Here is a 24,826-nt window from a genome sequence, read left to right on the forward strand (position 1 = left end):
AGATGAATGCCGCCTTCAGCACCACACGCAGGGAACAGCGCCGTCTCCTGCACGGTTCGTGTGGTCCTCAGGCGGCACACGGCTGCCACACGTGTGCCACACTGATGTGCCATGTGAGCACATGGACACGGATATCTCCGGTACCGGAATTACCTGGACGTGTGAGACTGGCCTAACAGGTAGTACAAACAGCGTACCTAAAACATCTCTAAACCCCCAAGACCAGTAAATGTGCATCCAGATCTGCAATTCTGTGCAGGGCTACTCACAAAATTCACCATTTTGAGATGTGCTTTTCATACCAGTTTGTTAGACCTGGACCTAATGCATCAAACTGACAGACAGTCACGAGCCACAATTCATGGGGCCACGAGCCACATGTGGCTCCCGAGCTACAGGTTGGGGAGCCCTGCCCTATAGGTTCCCCTAGAGGTATTGGCAGGAGAGGTCGAGGAGATCCCATAGATCACCCGAGCTGGAAGTGTCCCATGGTAAGTTCGAAACAGCTCAGCTCCAGGAACCCACCCTTGCTCGAGCACAAGAAAGGGGTGAGGGGTTAATGGAGTGCTGCAGCAACCAGGTGCAGAAATGTTTTTTTCCAGGATGAAGTGGTAGAACAACAAATAGTGCCCCAATCCTACAGTCGCGCAGTGCTCAAGATGGCTCACATCCATATGCTGGGAGGGCACTTGGGGGCCAAATAGACGCAGGAACGCATACTATATTTTTTTTTAAACCGGGGTCTACGCAGAGGTCCAGAGGTTCTGTGACACCTGTCTGGAATGCCAACTGACCTCACACCCACCACAAACTACTGGAGTCCATTGGTACTTCTGCCTATCATAGATCTACCTTTTAGCAAATTGCAATGGATCTAGGGGAGACTATAGTAAAATCTGCCCCGGGCCACCAACACATATTGGGGGCTGTAGATTACGCCACCCGGTACCCGGAGGCCATTCTGCTTCGGCACACGTCAGCCCAGGAGTTGTTTGCCATGTTGTGTTGCCTTGGGCTACCCAAATGAGATCCTCATAGATCAGGGGACTCCTTTTATGTCCAATATGACAAAGGAACTGTGCAAGCTTCTAAAATTTACAGTTGTGCACATCGGTGTATCACCCCCAGACCGACGGGTTAGTAGAGCGCCTCAACCAACCCTCAAATCCATGTTGAAGAAAGTAGTCTCCAAGGATGAAAGGAATTGGGGCATGTTGCCCTACTTGATGTTTGCCATTCGGGAGGTACCGCAGGCTTCTACGGGATTTTCACTCTATGAGCTACTATATGGCAGGCATCCTAGGGGTCTGCTGGATGTAGCCAAAGAGATGTGGAAGCAGGAGCCCACACCCTATAGGAGTATCACTAAGCAAGTGGCCAATATGCAGGACCAAATTGCAGCGGTCAAGCTGATAGTAAAGGAGCATTTGGTGGATGCTCAGGTAGCACAGAGTCACATATATAACAAAGACCACGGTCCACTCAATTAACCCTCGGTGCTTTTTTCGGTTTTGATTTTTCGTTTTTCACTCCCCTCCTTCCCAGAGGCATAACTTATTTGTCAGTCAATATGGCCATGTGAGGGCTTATTTTTTGCAGGACGAGTTGTACGTTTGAATGAGTGCGGTGAAATTGCAAAAAAGTGCAATCCCACACTTGTTTTTTGTTTGGCTTTTTTGCTAGGTTCACCAAATGCTAAAACTGACCTGCCATTATGATTCTCCAGGTCATTACGAGTTCATAGACCCCAAACATGCCTAGGTTCTTTATAAAAAAATTCCAAACGTTGCTTTAAAAAAAATAATAATGCGCAATTTCCTGATGCCTGTAGCGCCTCCACTTTTCGTGATCGGGTTGGGCAAGGGCTTATTTTTTGCATGCCGAGCTGACGTTTTAATGATACCATTTTGGTGCACATACGTTCTATTGATGGCCCGTTACTGAATTTTAATGCAATGTCGCGGCAACCAAAAAAAAAAAGGGGGGGGGATTCTGGGGTTTAAACTTTATCGTCAAGCCATTTAGCCATCAGGTTAATCCTTTTATTGATAGACTGGGCGATTATGAATGCGGTGATACCAAATGTGTAGGTTTGATTTTTCTTTCTTTTTTTATTTTGAATGGGGCGATTTGATCTTTTTTCATATTTTAATTTTTTTTTCACTTTTGGCATGCTTTAATCGGCTCTGCTACATAGATAGCCTCTATGTATTAGAATTAAAGACATGCTATGAGCACTGATCACAGGGTGGCGCTTATAGCAATCTGGCAACAACCATAGAGGTCATAGAGGGGTCACCAATGCGCGCATTTCCGGCCACATGGCAGGAAGCGCTTGTTAAATGCCGCTGTTAAGAGTTTGAAAGCGGCATTTAACTAGTTAATAGGCGCTGATGGATCGAGATTCCAACCGCGCCTATTGCAGGCACATGTCAGCTGTTCAAAACAGCTTCCCTATTCCTAGGATCTGAGCAAAAAGAAGGAAGGACTACCTCTTGGGACCTATGGAATCAGGATGCAACCTTTGGTAGATAGAGTTATCCTAATGCCTGACCCGGCCTATCTAAAATTTTCGTAAAAGGAGGACCCGAAGATGGGGCTTGAATATCACTTACTCTGCGGGCCGATGTCAGAGCTACCAAGAGGACGGTTTTAAAGGATAGGATTTTGAAAGGGGCTGCATCTATGGGCTCAAATGGGGGACCAGTTAGTCGTAAGCTACCATCTTGGGATCTAAATCTGGTACTATCCATGCTAACTATATCTGGATCTTGCTGCAGCTTTAATGAACCGTGTTACCCATGGGTTACCTGCAATGTCCTGATCATATAGTGCCCCTAAAGCTCCCACCTGTATCTTTAGAGTACTGACTGCCAGGCCTCGATCAAATCCCTTTTGTAGGAATTCAAGGATTTTGGTAATTGGGGCCTTATCCTGAACTCTTACTCCGGAGGCGGACAGGAATTTTTTTCCAGACTTTACCATAAGCCTTTGTAGTAACTGGTTTCCTACTTTTTAACAGTGTGGCAACTAAGTTCTCTGAACCGCCCTCCCCTCCCCCCCCCCCCAATCTCAGCAGTGCCCCTTCAAATTCCATGCTGTTAAATGAAGGTTCGCCACCTGAGGATGTAATGCTGGGCCCTGAGATAGAAGGTCTGGGAGATCCATTAGGATCCAAGGGTCGGTGATAGATAGCATCCACAGCCAGGAGAACCAAGTTCTTCTTGCCAGAAAGGGGCTAAAAGTATCATCCTCGTCCTCCCCGACTGTCCGTATGACTGCTGGAATAAAGATTATCAGGGGAAAGGCATATGTTAAACTGAATCCATGGGATCATGAAGGCATCTAGGGCACAGGGATTCAGAGAGCAAAATGCCTCTACGTTTCTGTTGTGGATATCGACAAAAATCTATCTCCGGGGTTCCCCACATCTTCGCAATCTGATTGAAAATGGACTGATTTAAAATCCACTCACCCTGTTTTAGCGGAGTGCGGCTCAGAAAACCTGCTTTTTTATTTTCTACCCACCGAATGTGTAGTGCAGAAAGGGACAGAAGGTTTTCCTCCACGAAGCTGAGGATCCTGAAGGAGGTGTCCGTCAGAGCTCGGGACTTGGTTTCCCCCCGATGTTTTATATAAGCCACCGTTACTGGATTGTCCGAGAATATACGGACGTGATGTCCCCGCAGAAAATGTAGACATGTTTTACTTTGACAGAGCGTGACCCACAGCCCAGAGTTCTTTCTGGTTCGATGAAGCTCCTAGTTACAGACTCCCCCTGAGTAACCCGGTTGTCCATGTGAGCCCCCCATCCCGTGTGGCTTGCATCAGTAGTAATTATGTGGGACACTTGTTACCAAGGGGATCCCTTTGGATAGGTTGCTGATATCTTTCCACCAGAGTAGGGAATGAACAGAAGCAGAGTTTAGAGTTATGTGACCCCCTAAATCAGGGGTGTCAAACTGCATTCCTCGAGGGCTGCAAACAGGTCATGTTTTCAGGATTTCCTTGTACTGCACAGGTGATAATTTAATCACCTACACACAATGATTGCAGCACCTTGTGCAATGCTAAGGAAATCTTGAAAACACGCATGGTTTGCGGCCCTCGAGGAATGCAGTTTGACACCCCTGCTCTAAATGACCTTTTAGTGCCCACTGATTTCCTAATATATCCCACTGGAGATCCCTTGTGTGTAGTGGGCCCACTGTACTGCCGGTAGACATGCAGAAAGGGATACCAGTAGTGGCATGGCTTCCCCCTGTCATGGAGGGGTTCCGTAAGGCTTTTGTCACTACATGGATAATTTTTTTCTTTTTTGTGAACTGGGAGGAGACACTCTGGTTTTTGGGAGTCCAACGTTAGCCCTAGGAATTCTTGTACTCTGCTGGGCTCTAGTCTTGATTTCAGATTTAGAAGCCAGCCCAGGTTCCCTAGTGTTATTATTATTATTATTAACAATAATAATAATATTTATATAGCACCATTGATTCCATGGTGCTGTACATGAGAAGGGGTTACAAACAAGTTACAGTTATCACATACAGTAAACAAACTAACAATGACGGACTGATACAGAGGGGCGAGTTCTTATTACTCTGTCCCTCTGTTCTCTGCAGTGTTGGGCTAAGTCTCTCACTATTAAAAAAATCGTCCAAATAGGGAATTATAAGAATGTCCTGCTACATCAGATGCGCCATAATTTCCGCTACCAGCTTTATGAACATATGGGGGTCCATATATATCCCGAAGGGAAGGGCCCTGTATTAGAATTCCCTTATTTCCCCTCTTATGGAAACTGCTAGTCTGAGGAATTTCCAGGACTGTTCGTGGATGAGGATGTGATAGTACGCATTGCTGAGATCCAAGACGGTCAAAACAGTTCAGGAATAGTATCTTGATGGTGGACTTTATTGACTCCATCTTGAATCTTTGATTTTTGATATTCTTTCAGTTTCTGTAAGTTTATTATTGTCCGATAAGTGTCATCTGGTTTTGATACTAGAAATAACAGAGTAGAAACCCTTCCCCATTTATTGGGGAGGACTTCATGAAAGACTGATTTTTCTACCAGGTTCATGACCACGCTTTCTAAGGCTTTTTGCTCCCATAGATAGAGGATCTTAGGCGACTCCCTATGTAATTTTGAGTGGGGAGAGAGAAAAAGTCTATTCGCAAGCCTGACTTGATTAGATTTAAAATCCAAGGGCTGTTTGAGGATTTTTTTTTCCTAGGCCGAAAGGTTAATCTTCCCCCACCCAGGGGAAACCGTCACTTTGGCAGTTTTTTCCCCCCAAGACAAAAAATCCTCAAAGAGGAACCCTCATCCCATCTGTTTTGCTCTCGAAATTTTTTTTTGCTCACAAAGGACCATTTAAATGATACAGGTCCTAGGCTCGGGAATCCTTTTTTCTTATCTCCAGCTTTTTGGAGAGCATCATCTAGTGTCTCTACGAATATTGGACCTCACATGGGATCGAGCTGTTTGTAAGTCCCCTGGCCAACATTTAACACATATGGCTCTCCGGGCTGCATTTGAGAGGGCTGCGGATTTGGACATTAATCGGACCGAGTCAGCCGATGAATCTGCCAGAAAGGCCGCTGCACCTCTTATCATGGGAATGGATTGTAAGATTTTATTTGTGGGTGCCCCTTCCCTCAGTTGTTTCTCCAGCTGATCCTCCCAGATAATTAGGGATCTGGAGGTACATGTTGCCACTATAGAGGCTTTAGCAACAGCAACATCCAGTTTAGGGGCTTTGAAGAGGAAGCATCCACATCTTGGGACAAAGGGATATTTCTTTTTAAAAGGGAAAGCACTGAACTTCCTATCCGGCCTCCCCCATTCTTTTTTTAATTAATGCCTGGATATTCTCATTAAGTGGAAACACCCTGTGTTTCTTTTGGCCTAAATTTCCAAACATAACATCTTGGAGAGATTTTTCAGGACGAGGGTCAACCAGCCCCATAGTGGATCTCACTGCCTTTGCTAACTCGTCAACCTCATCCAGGGGAAAACAATGACGCCCCCCCTATTCCCTCATCTGAGGATGAGTGATATATCTGAGTCTATGTCAGAACAAGAGGGGTCGGATTGGGAGGAAATTATAGTATTTTTTTTAGTTTTAACCCCATGTTTTATGGATGAAATTGCACTCTGAGCCTCTGATTACAGATCTAAGTTCCAAAGCAAAATGTGGGGTTTCCTCACAAAAATTGCTGTGTACAGGAATCGCAGAGCTTCTTGTTCCAGGATTCCTGCATGGCTCTGTTACAGATGGGAAAACTCCTGTTTTTCATTTTCCCTGGTCTCTTCCCCTATTAAGGGGAAAAGAAGGGCTCCACATTACAATGTTGAACTTTCTTGAAGTTCACTCACCAGTGTATGCGGCCGCAGGTACCAGTTCTGGAGGGGGTATAGGATCCTGTACAGGATCATCCACAGAAGGTGACTTGCTCATCACAGCAGATCTGCTGCGCTGCGTGGAGTGGCTGCTAGACTGGCTTCTTTGTGGCTTGTGGTGGCGATGCTGATGCTGCCTAGGCTGTGGCTCCTGTAGCTGTCCTCCATTTTAAGAGGGACTGCATTCAGCCAGGAATACTCCAATGCAGCAGTTTTTTTTTGTTTGTTTGTTTGTTTTTTTTTAAATCTGCTGCGTGTGCGACATCACTTCCGGTCCTCCACTGCACCGTGTTAATTCTTCTGGGTCCCCGGGCGGGCGCATATGCAGTATTCCACTTCTGGAGCGGCTGCCATCTTGTGCCAACTGTGTCCTCTGGCACCATTCTCATGTGCCTCAGACTGTACCCTGGCATCCCCTGCCTCCTCTACGGAGCCGCTTCCCCCTGCAGACCCATTGGTCCCAGCAGTAGTGGCTTCAGGCACCGCACAGGCCATGGCAGGGGCCTCCCCACTACCAATATCCAGACTGGCTGGCCCCAGATTTTTAGCTCCTGCTTTTCTTCCAGGTACCGCATACCGAAAGTTAACCCTTCAGGGACAGGAAACCAACTGATGCGAGTGAGGTACCACCCTTTTATCTGTAGGTTTCCTGTCCCTGAAGGGCAGATCCCCTCTCTCCATGGTGCTGTCATAAGGGACTGAGAAGGAGGCTGTTTTCCCAACTTTCCAAGCTTCAATCTTAGAGAAAAGATTGGAGCTGGCTGCTGTAAAAACAAAACAAAAAAAAACAGGGAGTCTTCAGGGCCAAATGAGGCCATGTTCAGTAATTGGTCAGTATTTTACTTCAGTAATTGTAAGCCCAAATCAGGAGTAGATCAAAGGAAAAGTATACTTGAGTACAAGCCAACTCTAGTATGAGCCGAGGCACCTAATAAGCCAGGTATGCATGGCCTCCTCATCCTTATCCTGGTAGGAGTGGTTCCTCATCCCCATCCTTTTAAGCATGGCCATCTCATGCATATCATGGTATCCATGGCCCCTCATCCCCATTCTGGTATTAACATAGTAACATAGTTAGCAAGGCCGAAAAAAGACATTTGTCCATCCAGTCCAGCCTATATTCCATCAGAATAACTCCCCAGATCTACATCCCTCTATAGAACCTAATAACTAAGATACAATATTATAAAGCAGTTAATACAAGAGAAGATAGTATTCTGCTACAGATGGATCTGGATAAGTTGGAAACTTGGGCTGAAAGGTGGCAGATGAGGTTTAACAATGATAAATGTAAGGTTATACACATGGGAAGAAGGAATCAATATCACCATTACACACTGAACGGGAAACCACTGGGTAAAACTGACAGGGAGAAGGACTTGGGGATCCTCGTTAATGATAAACTTACCTGGAGCAGCCAGTGCCAGGCAGCAGCTGCCAAGGCAAACAGGATCATGGGGTGCATTAAGAGAGGTCTGGATACACATGATGAGAGCATTATACTGCCTCTGTACAAATCCCAAGTTAGACCGCACATGGAGTACGGTGTCCAGTTTTGGGCACCGGTGCTCAGGAAGGATATAATGGAACTAGAGAGTACAAAGGAGGGCAACACAATTAATAAAGGGGATGGGAAAACTACAATACCCAGATAGATTAGTGAAATTAGGATTATTTAGTCTAGAAAAAAGACGACTGAGGGGCGATCTAATAACCATGTATAAGTATATAAGGGGACAATACAAATATCTCGCTGAGGATCTGTTTATACCAAGGAAGGTGACGGGCACAAGGGGGCATTCTTTGCGTCTGGAGGATAGAAGGTTTTTCCACCAACATAGAAGAGGATTCTTTACTGTTAGGGCGGTGAGAATCTGGAATTGCTTGCCTGAGGAGGTGGTGATGGCGAACTCAGTCGAGGGGTTCAAGAGAGGCCTGGATGTCTTCCTGGAGCAGAACAATATTGTATCATACAATTAGGTTCTGTAGAAGGACGTAGATCTGGGGATTTATTATGATGGAATATAGGCTGAACTGGATGGACAAATGTCTTTTTTCGGCCTTACTATGTTATGTTACGCTCCAGAAAGACATCCAGGCCTCTCTTGAACCCTTCGACATCACCTCCTCAGGCAAGGAGTTCTAGAGTCTCAATGCCCTAACAGTAAAGAATCCTCTTCTAAGATGGTGGAAAAACCTTCTCTTCTCCAGACGTAAAGAATGCCCCCTTGTGACAGTCACCTTCCTTGGTATAAACAGATCCTCGGACAGATATTTGTATTGTTCCCTTATATACTTAAACATGATCAGATCGCCCCTCAGTCTTTTCTAGACTAAATAATCCTAATTTTGCTGATCTCTGGGTACTGTAGTTCCCCCATTCCCTTTAGTAAATTTTGTTGCCCTCCTTTGTATAGAATCATAGAATGGTAGAGTTGGAAGGGACCTCCTAGGTCATCTGGTCCAACCCCCTACTCAAAGCAGGATTCACTATATCATCCCAGACAGATGTCTGTCCAGCCTCTGTTTGAAGACTTCCATTGAAGAACTCGCCACCTGTTCCACTCATTGATCACCCTGTCAAAAAGTTTTTTGTAATATCTAATCTGTGTCTCCTCCCATTCCGTTTCACCCCATTGCTTCTAGTCTTTTCTTGTGCAAATGGGAATAAAGATGATCCTTCTACAATGTGACAGCCCTTGAGAGGAGACTTAATAGCTGTCTACAAATATCTCAGTCTTTTTTTTGCAAGCTAAACATTACCAAATCCTGTAACCGTTCATCACAGGACATGGTTTGCAGACCAGTCACCATTCTGGTCGCTCTTCTCTGAACTTGCTCCAGTTTGTTGGTCTTTTTTTAAATGTGGTGCCCAAAACTGGACACAGTATTCCAGATGAGGTCTGACCAAAGAGGAGTAGAAGGCAATAATGACTTCATGTGATCTAGACTGTATGCTTCTGTTAATACATCCCAGAATTGTATTTGCCCTTTTTGTGGCTGCATCACACTGTTGACTCATGTTCAGTCTGTGATCTATTAGTATACCCAAGTCTTTCACAGGTGCTGTTGCTTAGCCCTATTCCTCCCATCCTGTATATGCTTTTTATTCAGTCGCCATGACAGCACAACGAGAGAGGGGATCCGCCCTTCAGGGACAGGAAACCTACAGACATAAAAGGGCGGTACCTCTCTCCCACGTCAGTTGGTTTCCTGTCCCTGACAGCGGAACCTCTTCAGACAGGCCTGTGAAGAAGGTCGAAGGTATGACACGTCCCCACCCCTGGCAGGCTGATACTGGTAGCGGAGGCCCCCTACCTCGGCCTGATCAGGGGGCAGGAAGCACCACACGGCAGGGGGACTGTTGGTGTAGGTGGTAGCAGGAGGAAGCAGCCTCACACAAATAGGCTGGCTTCTATGGTGTCCGCAGTAAATGGGTACCTGTGGAGGATCTGGAGGAGGGAGTCTACGCTTGGTGCGGCTGCTGGGTCCTTGGAGTCCGTCTGTGCCTAGCGGGGGTCGGTGTCGGTCCGGTGAGGTGTCTGCTGCCGTCCCGGTCCGCGTGTCTGCTTGGCGCCGCTGCCGCGTCCGGAAGGGGCGTGTCCGGATGACGTGGCGAGCGGCGCGGCCGAATGACGTGGCCGGGCATGCGCAGTAGCGCTGGTTTCTTCCGGCCAATGGCGGCGCCCAGCTGGGGGCAATCCGGGCTTCGGGGATGGTCTGACGGAGGTTTTTTCTGTCGGGCGGGGGCGGCGCAGCACGGAGCGGTGGCGGTCCCTCATCGATTAAGGCGGCACCTTGGATTCCCTGCTAACCCCCATCGGGGGCGGTACCCTGGGGACCTTTTTTAAACGCTGCACACATGGTGGCTGGTGTTCCTGTTCCATTCCGTAATGGAGTCGCCAGAAGGAACACAGAGCAGCCAGCAGCAGCAGGAGCTTCAGCAGTTAGAGAAGCCTCGGAGGAGCTCCCAGCGTCGGTCTAGTGGCAGTAGCCGCGCTGGTGGAGCTAAGGAGGCTCAAACTTTAAGACCAAAGTCCTCAAGCCGTAAGGAATTGCCGGCTGCGAAGGACCCCCCATCTACGGTACCACTCATTACTGGCGGGGTAAGTGATCTTCGTGAAAGTTCACTTAGTGATTATTTGTTCCCCTTATTTTCCCTCTCTCCTTATTAGGGGAGGAAAAGTTTAACTAAGGCCAAACATAGGCAGTGTGCCGAATGTGCAGAGCCACTTCCAGACGGGCATTTAAGGAAATTGTGCAAAACATGTATACAACGTTTACTGGAGGAAGAGGCTCCTGATCTGACCTCCACAATTAGAGAGATGGTTAGGCACGAAGTGAGAAGTTCTGTAAAGTCCAAGTCTCGGGTGACGGAAGTTGAAAGGTCATCCCCTTTATCTGATGAAAATTCGGACTCGGGTGAGCTGAGCTCTGGGTCCCTCCCGTCTTCCTCCTCCTCTGAAGATCTGGAGTCTAGTCGGGCCTGTTTGTCCTTGGATAGGGTTAACCATCTTGTTAAAGCAGTTAACAGTACAATGGGGATAGAGGACGCCCAATCAGAATGCTCCATTCAGGATGTAATGTTCAAAGGTATTGAGCGGAAGTCCCGTAGAGCCTTTCCAGTGGTGGACAAGATAAAATCACTAATTTCAAAAGAATGGAAGAAGCCCGAGAGAAAGGGGTCACTTCCGCCTGCATTTAAGAGAAGATATCCCTTTGAGGAGGAGGCTTCATCCTCATGGGATAAGGTTCCGAAGCTGGATGCGGCAGTCGCCAAAGCATGCAAAAAAACATCTCTCCCCTTTGACGACTTGGGGAACCTAAAGGACCCATTAGACAGGAAAGCTGATACTTTTCTTAAAGGAGCTTGGGAGACTTCGGCTGGGTCCTTGAGACCAGCTATAGCAGCCACCTGTACAGCCCGGTCCTTGATGGTATGGTTAGGACACCTCGAAGATCAGCTCAAGGATAAGGTTCCCAGAACTGAAATATTATCCTCTATGCCTATAATCCAGGATGCCGCAGCTTTCCTTTCGGACGCATCAGCAGACTCGGTCAGGTTGGCCGCCAGGTCGTCAGCGTTATCTAACGCAGCCCGGAGAGCGCTATGGATAAAATGCTGGCCAGGGGACTTACAGGCCAGAACAAAGTTATGTAGCATCCCCTGTGAAGGAGCTCACTTATTCGGACCGGTCCTAGATGAATTATTGGAAAAAGCAGGGGATAATAAAAAACGCTTCCCTTTCCTAGGAAGACCCTTTTACAGACGGGACTACAATAGAGGATGGTCTAGCCGTAGAAGGCCGTATAGAGATTCTAACAGGGAATCTACCAGATACGACAGCAACAGAAGAAGGGGTAAAGGATTTATGTTTAATCCTTCACGAGAATTTAAGAAACCGCAATGACTGGCGGACCAGGTGGGGGGTAGGCTTTCGGCCTTCTACCCGGCCTGGGTACGGATCACGAGTAGCCCATGGATTCTAGGCATCGTGGAAAAAGGCCTAAAGTTTGACTTCCACCATATTCCTTGAGACAAGTTTATGTTGACACCTGTTCGTTCCTCCTCTACAGAGCAGTTGGCGCTGGAGTCTGAGGTCCGGGAACTTCAACAAAAGAAAGTTTTGGTCAGAGTCCCTACGGGAGAGGAAGGTAGGGGGTTTTATTCCCCTCTATTCCTGATCAAAAAACCTGACGGTTCATATTGCACTATTATTAATTTGAAAGGCCTGAACAATTTTTTGTTGGTTCCCTCCTTCAAGATGGAGTCGGTTAAAACAGCAATAAAGTTACTCTTTAACCATTGTTTTATGGTTGTCTTAGATCTCAAAGACGCCTACTACCATGTTCCAATACATGTAGATCATCAAAAGTTTCTTAGGGTGGCGGTTTCACTAGCTGGCACGATAGAACATTTTCAATATCAGGCACTTCCCTTCGGAGTCGCAGTTGCACCCAGGGTGTTCACTAAAATCATGGTGGAGGTTATGGCACACTTACATGAACAAGACATATTAGTAATCCCATACCTAGATGATTTACTAATTGTAGGTCACTCAGATTCACATTGCAAGGACCAGCTAGAGAAAGTGATGAGAGCTTTGAACGACTTGGGCTGGATAATCAATCTCAAAAAGTCACGTCTTCAGCCCCTAAAAATACAAGAGTTTCTGGGATTTATTGTAGACTCTAGTCGGCAGGAGTGTCGCCTGCCGGACGCAAAGGTAGCTAAGGTTCAACAGCTGGTCACCAGGGCGATTGGCAATCCCTTAGTGTCAGTTAGAAGTGCAATGTCTCTCTTGGGCACTCTTACGTCTTGCATCCCGGCGGTCCTCTGGGCCCAGTTCCACACAAGGACACTACAATGGGACGTTTTACACAATTCCCGTCGTCTAGGGGCTCACCTCGATAGTAAATTTACACTTTCTGCGGAGACTACACATTCACTTGTTTGGTGGACTCACACTTCAAATCTACATAGGGGGGTCCCTTGGATAAATCATGTTTCTAGAGTTCTGACTACGGATGCTAGCCCTAAGGGATGGGGGGCTCACTTAGGGGAGGATTGGGTTCAGGGGCTATGGCCTCAGTCTGAAGAGGACTCCTCCTCCAATCTAAAAGAGCTGTTGGCTGTAAAACATGCCTTAAATAAGTTCCTTGTACCCCTACAGGGTCGACACGTCAGACTATTATCGGACAATCGGGTAACTGTGGCCTACATTAATCGTCAAGGTGGTACACGATCCAGTTCATTGATGAAGGTCGCAAATCATATTTTTCAGGTGGCCGAAGAACATCTTCTCTCTCTGACGGCACTTCATATAAGAGGAAGTATCAATACCAAAGCCGACTACTTAAGCCGCAACAGACTCAGACAGGGAGAGTGGTCGCTAAATCCAGCCATCTTCAAGCAGATCATTCAGTTATGGGGTTGTCCAGAGATAGACCTTTTTGCCAGCAGGGGGAACAAAAAATTGCACCAGTTCTGCTCCCTAAATCCAAAAGACAACCCATATGCGGTGGACGCTCTACTAATATCTTGGCGCTTCAGTCTCGCATATGCCTTTCCCCCTCTAAACCTAATACCATTAGTTCTGAGGAAGATTCGGGAGGACAGGGCCCAGGTAATCTTGATAGCCCCATTCTGGCCCAAGAGGCCATGGTTTCCTTGGCTGAGGAAGATGTCTGTCTGCCAACCATGGATTCTCCCAGAACTGCCAGATCTACTCTCCCAAGGCCCAGTCCTCCATCCACGAGTAGCCAACTTACACCTAGCGGCATGGAACTTGAAAGGTCTTTACTGAGGGGGAAGGGATTCTCTCAGAATTTAGTAAATACACTCCTTAAAAGTAGGAAACCCTCTACAACAAGCATCTATGTTAAAGTGTGGAGAAAATTTCTGTCATGTTCAGGGGCTCAAATTGACCAGAAACCATGTATAAACCAGATTCTTGAATTTTTACAGAAAGGACTAGAGATGGGCTTGGCCACAAGTACTCTCAGAGTACAAGTGTCAGCTCTGGGGGCACTATACAATCTTAACTTAGCCAGTAATCACTGGATATCCAGATTTTTCAAAGCAGTCACTAGGTCCAGACCAATCATCAAACAAAGGTTAGTCCCATGGGATCTGAATCTGGTTCTCTCAGCCCCAACGCAAGCCCCATTCGAGCCTATCGATACCATTCCTATAAAAATCCTTTCAATCAAAACAGCCCTCTTGGTTGCACTCACATCAGCTAGAAGGGTTAGTGATCTGCAGGCACTTTCCAGACATCCACCATACATACAGTTCAGGGAGGATAGAGTAATCTTGAAACCCGATCCCCTCTATCTTCCGAAAGTTGCGTCAAAATTCCACAGAGTACAGGAGGTAGTCCTACCCTCATTTTGCTCCAACCCTGCTAACGATAAAGAACGTAAATATCATTGCTTAGATGCAAGAAGATGCCTCCTTAGATATATTACAGTTTCAGATGCCTGGAAAAAAGATAACTCTCTGTTTGTAGCCTATCAAGGGGTGAGGAAAGGTCTTAGAGTATCTAAAAACTCTCTAGCTAGATGGATCAGGGAGGCAATCTCTCTCGCTTATACAGCAGGTGGCAACGAAGTTCCAGATGGTATAAAGGCACACTCCACGCGGGCTGTAGCATCTTCCTGGGCGGAGAGGTCAGAAGTATCGATCGAAGACATATGTAAGGCGGCCACATGGTCTTCTCCTTCTACCTTTCTTAGACACTACAGATTAGATCTGGGTAGTTCCTCAGACCTTACGTTTGGGAGAAGGGTGCTGGAGGCTATTATCCCCCCCTAGTCTTCCTTGTTTTCTCTGAAAGTCTCTCGTTGTGCTGTCATGGCGACTGAATAAATACGTACGCTACTCACCTGGTAGCAGTGTTTTTTCAGGAGCCATGACAGCACCCTTAGATTCCCTACCCTATTTTCTGGATGATTCAATACCCTTTCGGTTTTCCTTATAATTGCTTGTTCACTTACATAATAAAATGTATTGGTTTATATGCTGCATCTGTGTTATTAACCTTGGTGGTCCTCTCATGCTCTGGAACCAACTGACGTGGGAGAGAGGTACCGCCCTTTTATGTCTGTAGGTTTCCTGTCCCTGAAGGGCGGATCCCCTCTCTCGTTGTGCTGTCATGGCTCTTGAAAAAACACTGCTACCAGGTGAGTAGCGTACGTATTTTTCATTTTTATTGCCCAAATGTAGTCCTTTGCATTTTTCCTTGTTAAAAAATTATTCTGTTAATTGCTGCCCACTGCTCCAGTTTATTTATCTCTTTCTGAATCCTCTCTCTTCTCTAGTATTAGCTATCCCTTCTAGCTTTGTGTCCTCAGCAAATTTAATCAGTGTACCCTCAATTCCTTCATCTAAATCACTGATAAAGATGTTGAACAATAGAGGGCCCAGGACAGAACCCTGTGCTACCCCACTTGAGACATTCTTCCAACTGGATGTGCAATCATTTGCGACCACTCTTTGGGTCCGATCACTAAGCCTGTTATGAATCCACCTAACCGTTGTCTTTTCCATTCCATAGGAAATTAAGTTAGTTGACACGACTTCGTTACAAACCCATGCTGACTCTGGTTAATCACTTCATTCTTATCCATTATGGAGTGTGGTTCAAAAATTTCTTCTGCTATCTCCTTCAGTACTCTGGGATGTAATTTATCTGGACCTGGAGACTTGAATTCATTTATGTTAGCTAAGTGTTTCCTCACTATCTTTCTGTTTATAGATATCCTGGATTCTTCTATTCCTTTAATAGGACAGTGAAGATCAGTTGATGTTACAATTCCTTTCTGAGAGAAAACAGATGCATAATAGGAATTTAAAAGTTCAGCATTCTCAACATCCTTTACCATTTCATTATTTTCATCCTGTAAAAATCCTATAGCATCTTTGACTTTTCTTTTACTTCTGACATATCCCCAAAATCCTTTTTTATTGCTTCTGACATCTCTTGCAAGCTTTAATTCATTGTCAGCGTTACCTAATCTGATTTGTGCCCTGCAGGTTCTGCAGACAGCGTTATATTCTTCTTTAGATATGCCTCCCTCTTTCCATTTGATAAACATTTCTTTATTCCTTTTTAGCATGTGTTTAAGTTCTGTGTTCATCCATCCTGGTTTCCTTAAATGCTTCCTATTTCTTCCCTCTTTTTGGAATTGTTAATGATTGTGCTTTGAGAATCTAATTTTTCAAGATTTCCCATCCTTCCTGGACATTTTTGCCTTTAAGGCTATCCAGCCATTGGATCCCTCAGATTCTGAGTCCCTTAAAATCTGCCTTTCTGAACTCTAACCTCGACGTCTGAGTCTTCACAGGTCTTCCTCCTCTAGTTATCCAAAATTCTAAAATAGCATAATCGCTACCACCTAGGGTCCCAGCCACTCTTACCTCCTCAACCATTTCCTCCCCGTTTATAAGGATTAGATCCCCTTGTTTGCTCCCCTACCTTTTGGAAGATAAAGCTGTCAGCAAGAGTCCCATTATATCCTTCCTGAGCACTGGTGCCCAAAACTGTACACAGTACTCCATATGTGGTCTAACCAGGGATTTGTACAGAGGCAGTATAATGTTCTCATGAGTACAGAGACCTCTTAATGCACTCCATGATCCTGTTTGCCTTGACAGCTGCTGCCTGGCACTGGCTGCTCCAGGTAAGTTTATCATTAACTAGGATCCCCAAGTCCTTCTCCATGTCAGATTTACCCAGTGGTTTCCCATTCAGTGTGTAATGGTGATATTGATTCCTTCTTCCCATGTGTATAATTTTACATTTATCATTGTTAAACTGCATCTGCCACCCTTCGGCCCAAGTTTCTAACTTATCCAGATCTATCTGTAGCAGAATACTATCTTCTCTTGTATTGACTACTTTATATAATTTTACATCATCTGCAAATATCAGTATTTTTCTGTGAAAAGCAGTGTTCCCCCAAGTTCGGTCCTCAAGAGCCACCAACAGGTCGTGTTTTCAGGATTTCCTTAGTATGGCCCAAGTGATGGAATTATTGCCTGTCTAGATGATGGAATTCTCACCTGGGCAATACTAATGAAATCCTGAAAACATGACCTGTTAGTGGCTCTTGAGGACCGAACTTGGGGAACACTGGTGTAAACCATGTACCCGATCGTTAATAAATATGTTGGAGAACAGGTCCCAAGACGGACCCCTGCGGTACCCCACTGGTCACAGCGACCCAGTTAGAGAATATACCATTTATAACTACCTTCTGCTTTCTATCACTAAGCCAGTTACCGTATATACTCTAGCATAAGCCGAGATTTTCAGCCTAAATTTTTGGGCTGAAAGTGCCCCTCTCGGCTTATACTCGAGTCATGATCGGCGGTGGGGTCGGCGGGTGAGGGGGATAGAGGACTGTAACAGCGGGGCGCGCGTCACATGACGTCTATGGGCGGACTTCCGCCTCACGCCCGCCCTGCTGTGACTGCTCCAGCGGTGACGCGCCCCGGGCGCCACCGCGCATGCGCAGTCTTCCTGGCTCCATTTCCTGTTTCACGGCCATTTAAACAGCACGAGAGACTGGCCATTAGTGAACCCTGCTGAGAAAGCGAATACGCAAAACGTGCGTCCGGGGGCGCCAAGCAAGGAGGGGGCACTTTATTCACATGACCGCAATGGGTAAGACTGATCCATCATTTGCTGTATTTAATGCAGTGTATTTGCGCTACTTTTTCTAAGGGGATACCGGCTGGACCCTGCATATAGAGATCATTGTCTTACCATTATTGCTAAATCAAAAGGGATGTATATTTATTTTCTTTCCTCCGCCTGTGCTTGGCTATCGTCATGTCTCCTTCCTGTTGTCCTCTTTTAAGTGCATACAGCACTTTTTTGCAATTGATAGTGTGTTATTTCTAAAATAAATAAGGATAAAGTTCTGGACTTTCTTCCCCGACCAGCGACAGCACAGCAGGGGCCTGATCGCTGCTGCCTGTCACACTGGACGATATCGCTAGCGAGGACGCTGCAACGTCACGGATCGCTAGCGATATCGTCTAGTGTGACGGTACCTTTAGAAGTACAAAGACGGTTGGAATGCCCCTTGCCCTGCAACACCGGTTGAAGAGATATCGTCCCAAGGACGTTCCAGAACAAACACCGACTCTACCACCTTCTAAAAGACGCAGTTGTACTACCTGCTCATTTGTATCTGGTTTGAGAAGGCTTTCTAAATATGACTGCAAAATATGTAAAGAATCAATCTGCCTTTCCCATGCAACTTTCGTCTGCCAGCCTTGCTTTTCTAAGTGTACCTGTGCTGCTTCTGCTGCAATTGAAACCACTGAAGAGGAGTAGAAAATAATCTAAGTGCAATATCCTTTAAGTTTTTTTCCATAATTTTACATTTAAGCAATAGTTAAGTAAAGATAACTGGAGCCTATTTGGCGGTACTACCGAAAAGTGGTACTTTTAGTTTTAATAAGTTTATGGTTAATAAATGGGTTTTTTGCATCTGATTTGAATCTCTTTTAATACATTCCTATGAAGGTCACTGACTACTTTTATAGTCCTGAAATTGAAATATGTAGCTACTATAGGTGGTTTTCTGACCTGTGCTTGTCAGGCACATTGCGCCTGAACTGACGAGAATCTATATTGCGCCTGACGGAGGGTTAAAAGACTTACTGTGTGGTGTGTGATTAACCCTTTACTACCTATAGGATTAGTAATGGAAAGGGGTCTTATTGACAAGTCTCCATTACTAAGCCGGCTTAATGTCACCTTACAATAGGAAGGAGAAATTAACCCACGATTACCCCACTTGCCACCGCTACAGACAGGGCAAGTGGGAAGAACTGGGCAAAGCTCCAGAATTGGGGCATCAAGTATATGTGCCTTTTCTGGGCAGCTGCGGGCTGCTGGTTTTAGGCTGGGGGGGCCATATCCATGTCTCCTTACTAGCCTGAGAATAGCAGCCCGCACCTGTGAGTATTGCCAGGTTGGTTGTAAAATATTGGGGTGACCCCAAGTCGTTTTTTTCTTTCATTCATTCATTGTCCTCTGCTCGCCGGCAGAGCAGGGGACAATGGATAAAAGCTGTGTTCAGCATCACACACTGGGTAACAGCAGCTTACAGTAGTGCTACTTCCCCCGCTGCCGTCCATGCACACGGAGGACAGTGTACATTGTTCTCAGTGTGCGGGACGTTTGGCAGGCTGTGTGTCCAGGTAAAAAGGGACATGTCTGCGTGCTTTGCACACGGACCGTCAAAACACGCTGACATCTACGTGTGTCAGTGTCTCAGGTATGTGAGAAAACTGTCACTACTCGTACCGGATGCACTGACATGTGAAACCGAAGGCATTGTTTGTTTTTACACAAACTGCAGCAGGGGACAGGGGTTTATTGGAAAACCCCTTACACTAACTTTCTGACAGCTGTTTAATATAGTATAAATTCTGAGTGTTTTCCAGTTTATGGGAACCTCGAGACTTTCCTGCCATATGACATTGTGGTAGATAAGGACATGGTACATGTACAATATTGGACTGCTAATTCTTTTAATCTTGGTGAGATGAGCCACCACCAGGCGTCTGCGCTCTCAAGAGTGCTCCTGTGTATGGATCAGTCAGAAGACATCTGCCAGGCCAAACGATCAACCAAACCATTGTTGGATTGACAGCGATCTGTGAATAAAGGGTTTTATTTCCCATCCATAGGAAACAGAATAACTTCCTGATCACCAGGGCTACGACTAAGACCCCCAGAAATTCTCAGAATGAGTGTCAGGAACCAAAAGCACAGGCATTGTTGACTGGAGGTCCAGGTGCGCATGCTCAATCTCTACTCCATTAATAATTGAAGGGATTGAGTTTACACCTCAAGTCTGCTTCATCCATTCAAGATCAGGGTCCTGGAAACCACTCTAGGGATCGGGGTGTTCCATCGGTCGGACTCCCAGAAAAAACAAAGTTATCCCAAATCCTACCCGATTAGCAATTCAGACAAGATCCAAACAAAATCCTCTACGTGCTTCTTTGTAATAACGGCTTAGGAAAAAGAGGGATAACACGACTAACTTACCCAATTAACATCAATACCGTCACACAAACGATCAAGCGCCTGAAATTCTGCCTTATTGGCCACATCTCCACCAGTGTAAGTTTTCCAGCCGTTTTCTTTCCATCTTGGCATCCATTCAGTCATACCTGAATCATAAGTACAGATTGCAGAGTTAAAAGGAACTTGTCTCTTTTGCAGACATTGCAATAATTTTTATTATATTTAACCCCTTAATGACCGCCAATAAGTCTTTTTACTGACCTACGATATAAGAGAATAGCATCCCCATACAGATGACAATCCAGCAGCTGTCAGCTGCACTCTATAACTGACAACTTAATGTAATGTATCAGCCATGATCAGTGTTGGCACTATCCAAAACGGTTTCACCCTCTTCGATGCTTTCAGTGACTACATCATATAAATGGTTAAGGGTACCGTCACACAGTGGCACTTTGGTCGCTAGGACGGCACGATCCACGACGTTCCAGCGATATCCTTACGATCTCGCCGTGTCTGACACGCTACTGCGATCAGGGACCCCGCTGAGAATCGTACATCGTAGCAGATCATTTGAAACTTTATTTCGTCGCTGGATCTCCCGCTGACATCGCTGAATCGGCGTGTGTGATGCCGAGGGGACAGACACGGAAGGTAAGTATGTAGTGTTTGTTTTTTTTACGTTTACGCTGGTAACCAGGGTAAACATCAGGTTACTAAGCGCGGCCCTGCGCTTTGTAACCCGATGTTTACCCTGGTTACCCAAGGACTTCAGGATCGTTGGTCGCTGGAGAGCTGTGTGTGACAGCTCCCCAGCGACCACACAACGACGCTGCAGCGATCGACATCGTTGTCGTATCGCTGCAGCGTCGTTTCAGTGTGACGGTACCCTAACAGAGTGTGGGGTCTTCTTTATCCCCATTGGCACCCTAAGATTATTATTGTGTGGTCCTGATGTTTGCCATGGCAATACATGGGCCAAATAACGGCCTTAGAGTGTCGGCTATAGCGGCCTGTTAAATGTCGCTGACTTCTGAGGTGGTAAAAACAGGATTTTTGGTTGCTTACCGTAAAATCCGCTTCTCGGGGCCTTCATTGGGGGACACAGGAACCATGGGTGTATGCTGCTGCCACTAGGAAGCTGACACTATGCACACAAAAAAGTTAGCTCCTCCTCTGCAGTGTACACCCCACCGACTGGCATTATGAACTTCAGTTAGTGAGAAAGCAGGAGAAAAACAATAAGATTGTAATAATCACAAACGTGAGAACTGTAAACATGAGAACAGTCATAGAACATAGATCCACAGAAATTGAATAACATGGGAGGGTGCTGTGTCCCCCAATGAAGGCTCCGAGAAATGGATTTTACGGTAAGCAACCAAAAATCCTGTTTTCTCTATCGCCTCATTGGGGGACAGGAACCATGGGACATCCCAAAGCAGTCCCTGGGGTGGGAAAAACAGACTTCCATCAGGTCAGAGGACTCACCACTGCCGCCTGTAAGATCCTTCTGTCTAGGCTGGCGTCTGCTGAAGTGTAGGTATGGACCTTGTAAAATTTGGCGAACGTGTGGATGGAAGACCAGGTTGCCGCTTTGCAAAGCTGTAGGGCGGAAGCCCTGTAGTGCACCGTCCAGGAGGCGCCGACTGCCCGGGTAGAGTGAGCCTCAATCCCGGGGGGGGGGGTTGGGGGGGACTCTGTTCTTGATCCGGTAAGCCTCCAGAACGCCGTTCTGATCCAGCGAGCAATAGTTGCCTTGGAAGCCGGCAAGCCTCTATGCGTACCATTTGGAATGACAAAAAGGGAATCAGTCTTCCAGAAAGAGGCCGTTCTGGCCAGGTAAATCCTTACTGCCGTGATGAGGTCCAGCTTGTTCAACGATCGCTCCAGAGGATGAGTCGGAGCTGGACAAAAGGAAGAGAGAACGATGTCCTCGTTGAGGTGGAAGGTGGAAACCACCTTAGGAAGACGGAGGCCTCCGGACCACCTTGTCCTGGTGGATAACCAGGAAAGGAGGTCAGCAAGAAAGGGCCGCCAACTCAAAAAAGCGCCGGACAATGGCGATGGCCACAAGAAAGGACACCTTCTAAGATTGAGCCTCTCAGGGAGGTCTCCCTGTCAGTTCTAAGGGGGAACCCCTCAGAACCTCCAGACAAGATTAAGATCCCATGAATCAACAGGAGCCCTGTACGGAGGAATGGTATGAGCTACTCCCTGAAGGAAGGTCTTGACCTGTGGACGAGAAGATATCTTCTGGAAGAGGATGGAGGGCGCAGAAACCTGGTCCTTTAGGGAAATAAGGGCAAGACCCGCATCCAGTCCTGCCTGAAGTAAGGCCAAAATGGAAGGAAGAAGAAAAGGACATAGGTGAAATGAAGTTGGACTCGCACCAACGGGGGTAAGCCTTCCAGGTATGATAGTAGACCCTGGAAGACGAAGGCTTCCTAGTCTGGATCAAAATGTGACTCACCCGATCTGAAAGGCTGGACGCTCTTAGAACTGTGGTCTCAGCAGCCACGCCGTTAAACTAAGCGACCCAGAATTCGGGAGGCAGATCGGCCCCTAAGAAAGCAGATCGGGTCTGTCTGGAAGCCACCAGGGGCGTCCTCGAGAAGATTGACGATCTCTGCAAAACAAGATCTCCTGGGCCAATCCGGACTAGAATGACCAGCACTCCTTCCGCCTTGATCTTTTTCAACAGCTTGGGAAACAAGGGCAGGGGTGGAAACAGGGGAGCACGAACTGCGACCAGGAATGGCCAGAGCGTTGACGCCACTGCGAGGGGATCGCGGGACCTTGGGACGACCCGAGGGACCTTCCTGTTCATTCGGGATGCCGTGAGGTCCACTTACAAAATCCCCCATCGAAGAAAAATCTGATGGAAGACCTCCTGAAGCAAGGACCATTCCCCTGCAGCGAGGCCCATGTGGCTGAGGAAGTCGGCGGCCCAATTGTCCACACCGGGGATATGCACCGCGGATATCACCAGGACCATTGCCTCTGCCCAATGGAGGATCTTGGAAACCTTGGCCGAGAACTCAGAGTCCCCCCTGGTGGTTGACAAACATTAAACAGAACCGACCTTTCTGCCCACCTGAATATCCGTTCCGCCAGGTCTTGTAACGCCAGATGTCTTGGACCTCCTTGATGCCGCAGGAAGGCTACCGTTGTCGTGTTGTCTGAGAAGACCTTCACGTGTTTGTTCTGCAGCAGATGCTGCGCTGCCGTCAAGACCTCCCAAACCACCTGTAGTTCTCTGTGGTTCGATGACTGGTTGCCGTCTTCCTTTTCCCAGCGACCTTGAAAATATCTTCCCAGTACATGACCTCCCCAACCGAGCTGACTGGCATCTGTTGTAACTGATACGCTTGGTGTCTGAAGCCATGGCGCCCCCAGTCGGAGGTTTCTGGGAAGAGTCCACCACACCGGAGATCTTTTGACCTGCGGAGTAAGGCTCAGGGTCCGGTTTAGTGAATTCTGTCTTCTGTTCCAGCTCCTCAGAACTCCCCTCTGAAGCTGTCGAGAATGAAACTGGCTCCATCTTACGCAAGGAATACAGGCCGTCTTCAGACCTAGTATTTTCATCCCATCTCTGATCGTATTTCGGCCTCGAGAAAAGTGACAGATCTTCTGTATTATGCCCTTTAGCCTGTCTTCTGGAAGAAAGGACATTCTTGCTTGTGAATCGAGCATGACTCCCAAGAATTTTATTCTGGGTTTTGGGATTAGATCTGATTTCCCCCAATTTATAATCCATCCCAGATTCTCTAGCGTTGAGATGAGGGACTGACAGTTGATCCTGAGCTGGACTTCGGAGTCTGCGGCTATTAAGAAGTCGTCTAAGTAGGGAACCACCATTATATCCTGATTCCTCAGGAAAGCGACTACTTCCACCATAAGTTTTGTAAAAACCCTGGGAGCGGAAGCCAGGCCGAAGGGGAGACAGCGGAATTGGAAATGGAAGATCTTTCCTTCCAAGATTACCGCGAACCGCAGGAACCTCTGATGACTTAGATAAATCTAAGTCTAGAGTGCACATTACCATGACTTTTCCCAACAGAGGGATGGTAGACCGAATTTTTAGAGTGCATGTCCCCCGACCAGCTCTTAAGCCAAATAGCTCTACGGGCTGCGTTAGAGATTGACCTCTAGCCGCGAATCTGACCGATTCTGCAGATGCGTCTGCCAAGAAGGTAGTTGCTAGTTTCAGCAAGGGTAGGGACTTTAGAATAGTTTCTGAGTCTTGGCTACCAGCTGATCTTGAAGATCATCTAGCCATAGGTCCATGGAGCGGGCCACTGATGTCGCTGCAATATTAGCCCCAATAATCGCCGAGGAACTCTCCCAGGCCCTTTTTAGAAGGTCATCTGCCTTCCTGTCCATGGGTTCTTTTAAATTGGAAGAGTCTTGAAACGGAATCGCCGTCCTTTTGGACACTTTAGCCAAAGGTATGTCAATCTTTGGTATATCGACCCACTCTTTTACTTCATCTGGATCGAACGGCAAGCGAAGTCTGAAGTCCTTAGGGATAGTCAATCTTTTCTCGGCTTCCTCCCATTCCTCCAGAATCATAGATCTGATATGGGAGTTCACAGGGAAGACTTTAGAGGTCTGTGAGCGCAAGCCCCCAAACATTTCATCTTGAACGGAGCAAGATGGCTGCGGCTCCTCAATCTGCATGGTATGCCGCACTGCTTCCAACAGCTCCCCTGTGTCTGTGGCGGAGAACAAATATCTTCTCCCTTTCTCCGGGGGATCTCTATTCTCATCTTCCTCCTCTACCTCCGACCCACAGGATGATGAGTCCACGGAAGAGTACTCGACCCTCGGCCTTTTCCTTGGCCTCTCCGAAGGTGAAGGTGAG

At 46.8% G+C, this 24,826-nt stretch overlaps 1 protein-coding gene across 1 annotated transcript in view; it reads right to left on the reverse strand.

Annotated features, from left to right (window-relative positions):
- The window catches only part of LOC138638604 (ribonuclease H1-like), a 176,061-nt gene that overhangs the window by 19,527 nt on the left and 131,708 nt on the right, over positions 1-24,826 (reverse strand). Inside the window, exon 6 of the mRNA XM_069728045.1 lies at positions 19,981-20,105. Coding sequence (XP_069584146.1) covers positions 19,981-20,105 — 125 coding nt within the window. The remainder of the gene's footprint in view (positions 1-19,980; positions 20,106-24,826) is intronic.

This window comes from Ranitomeya imitator, chromosome 5, assembly GCF_032444005.1.
Source record: "Ranitomeya imitator isolate aRanImi1 chromosome 5, aRanImi1.pri, whole genome shotgun sequence".
In the NCBI taxonomy this organism is placed as follows: Eukaryota; Metazoa; Chordata; class Amphibia; order Anura; family Dendrobatidae; genus Ranitomeya; species Ranitomeya imitator.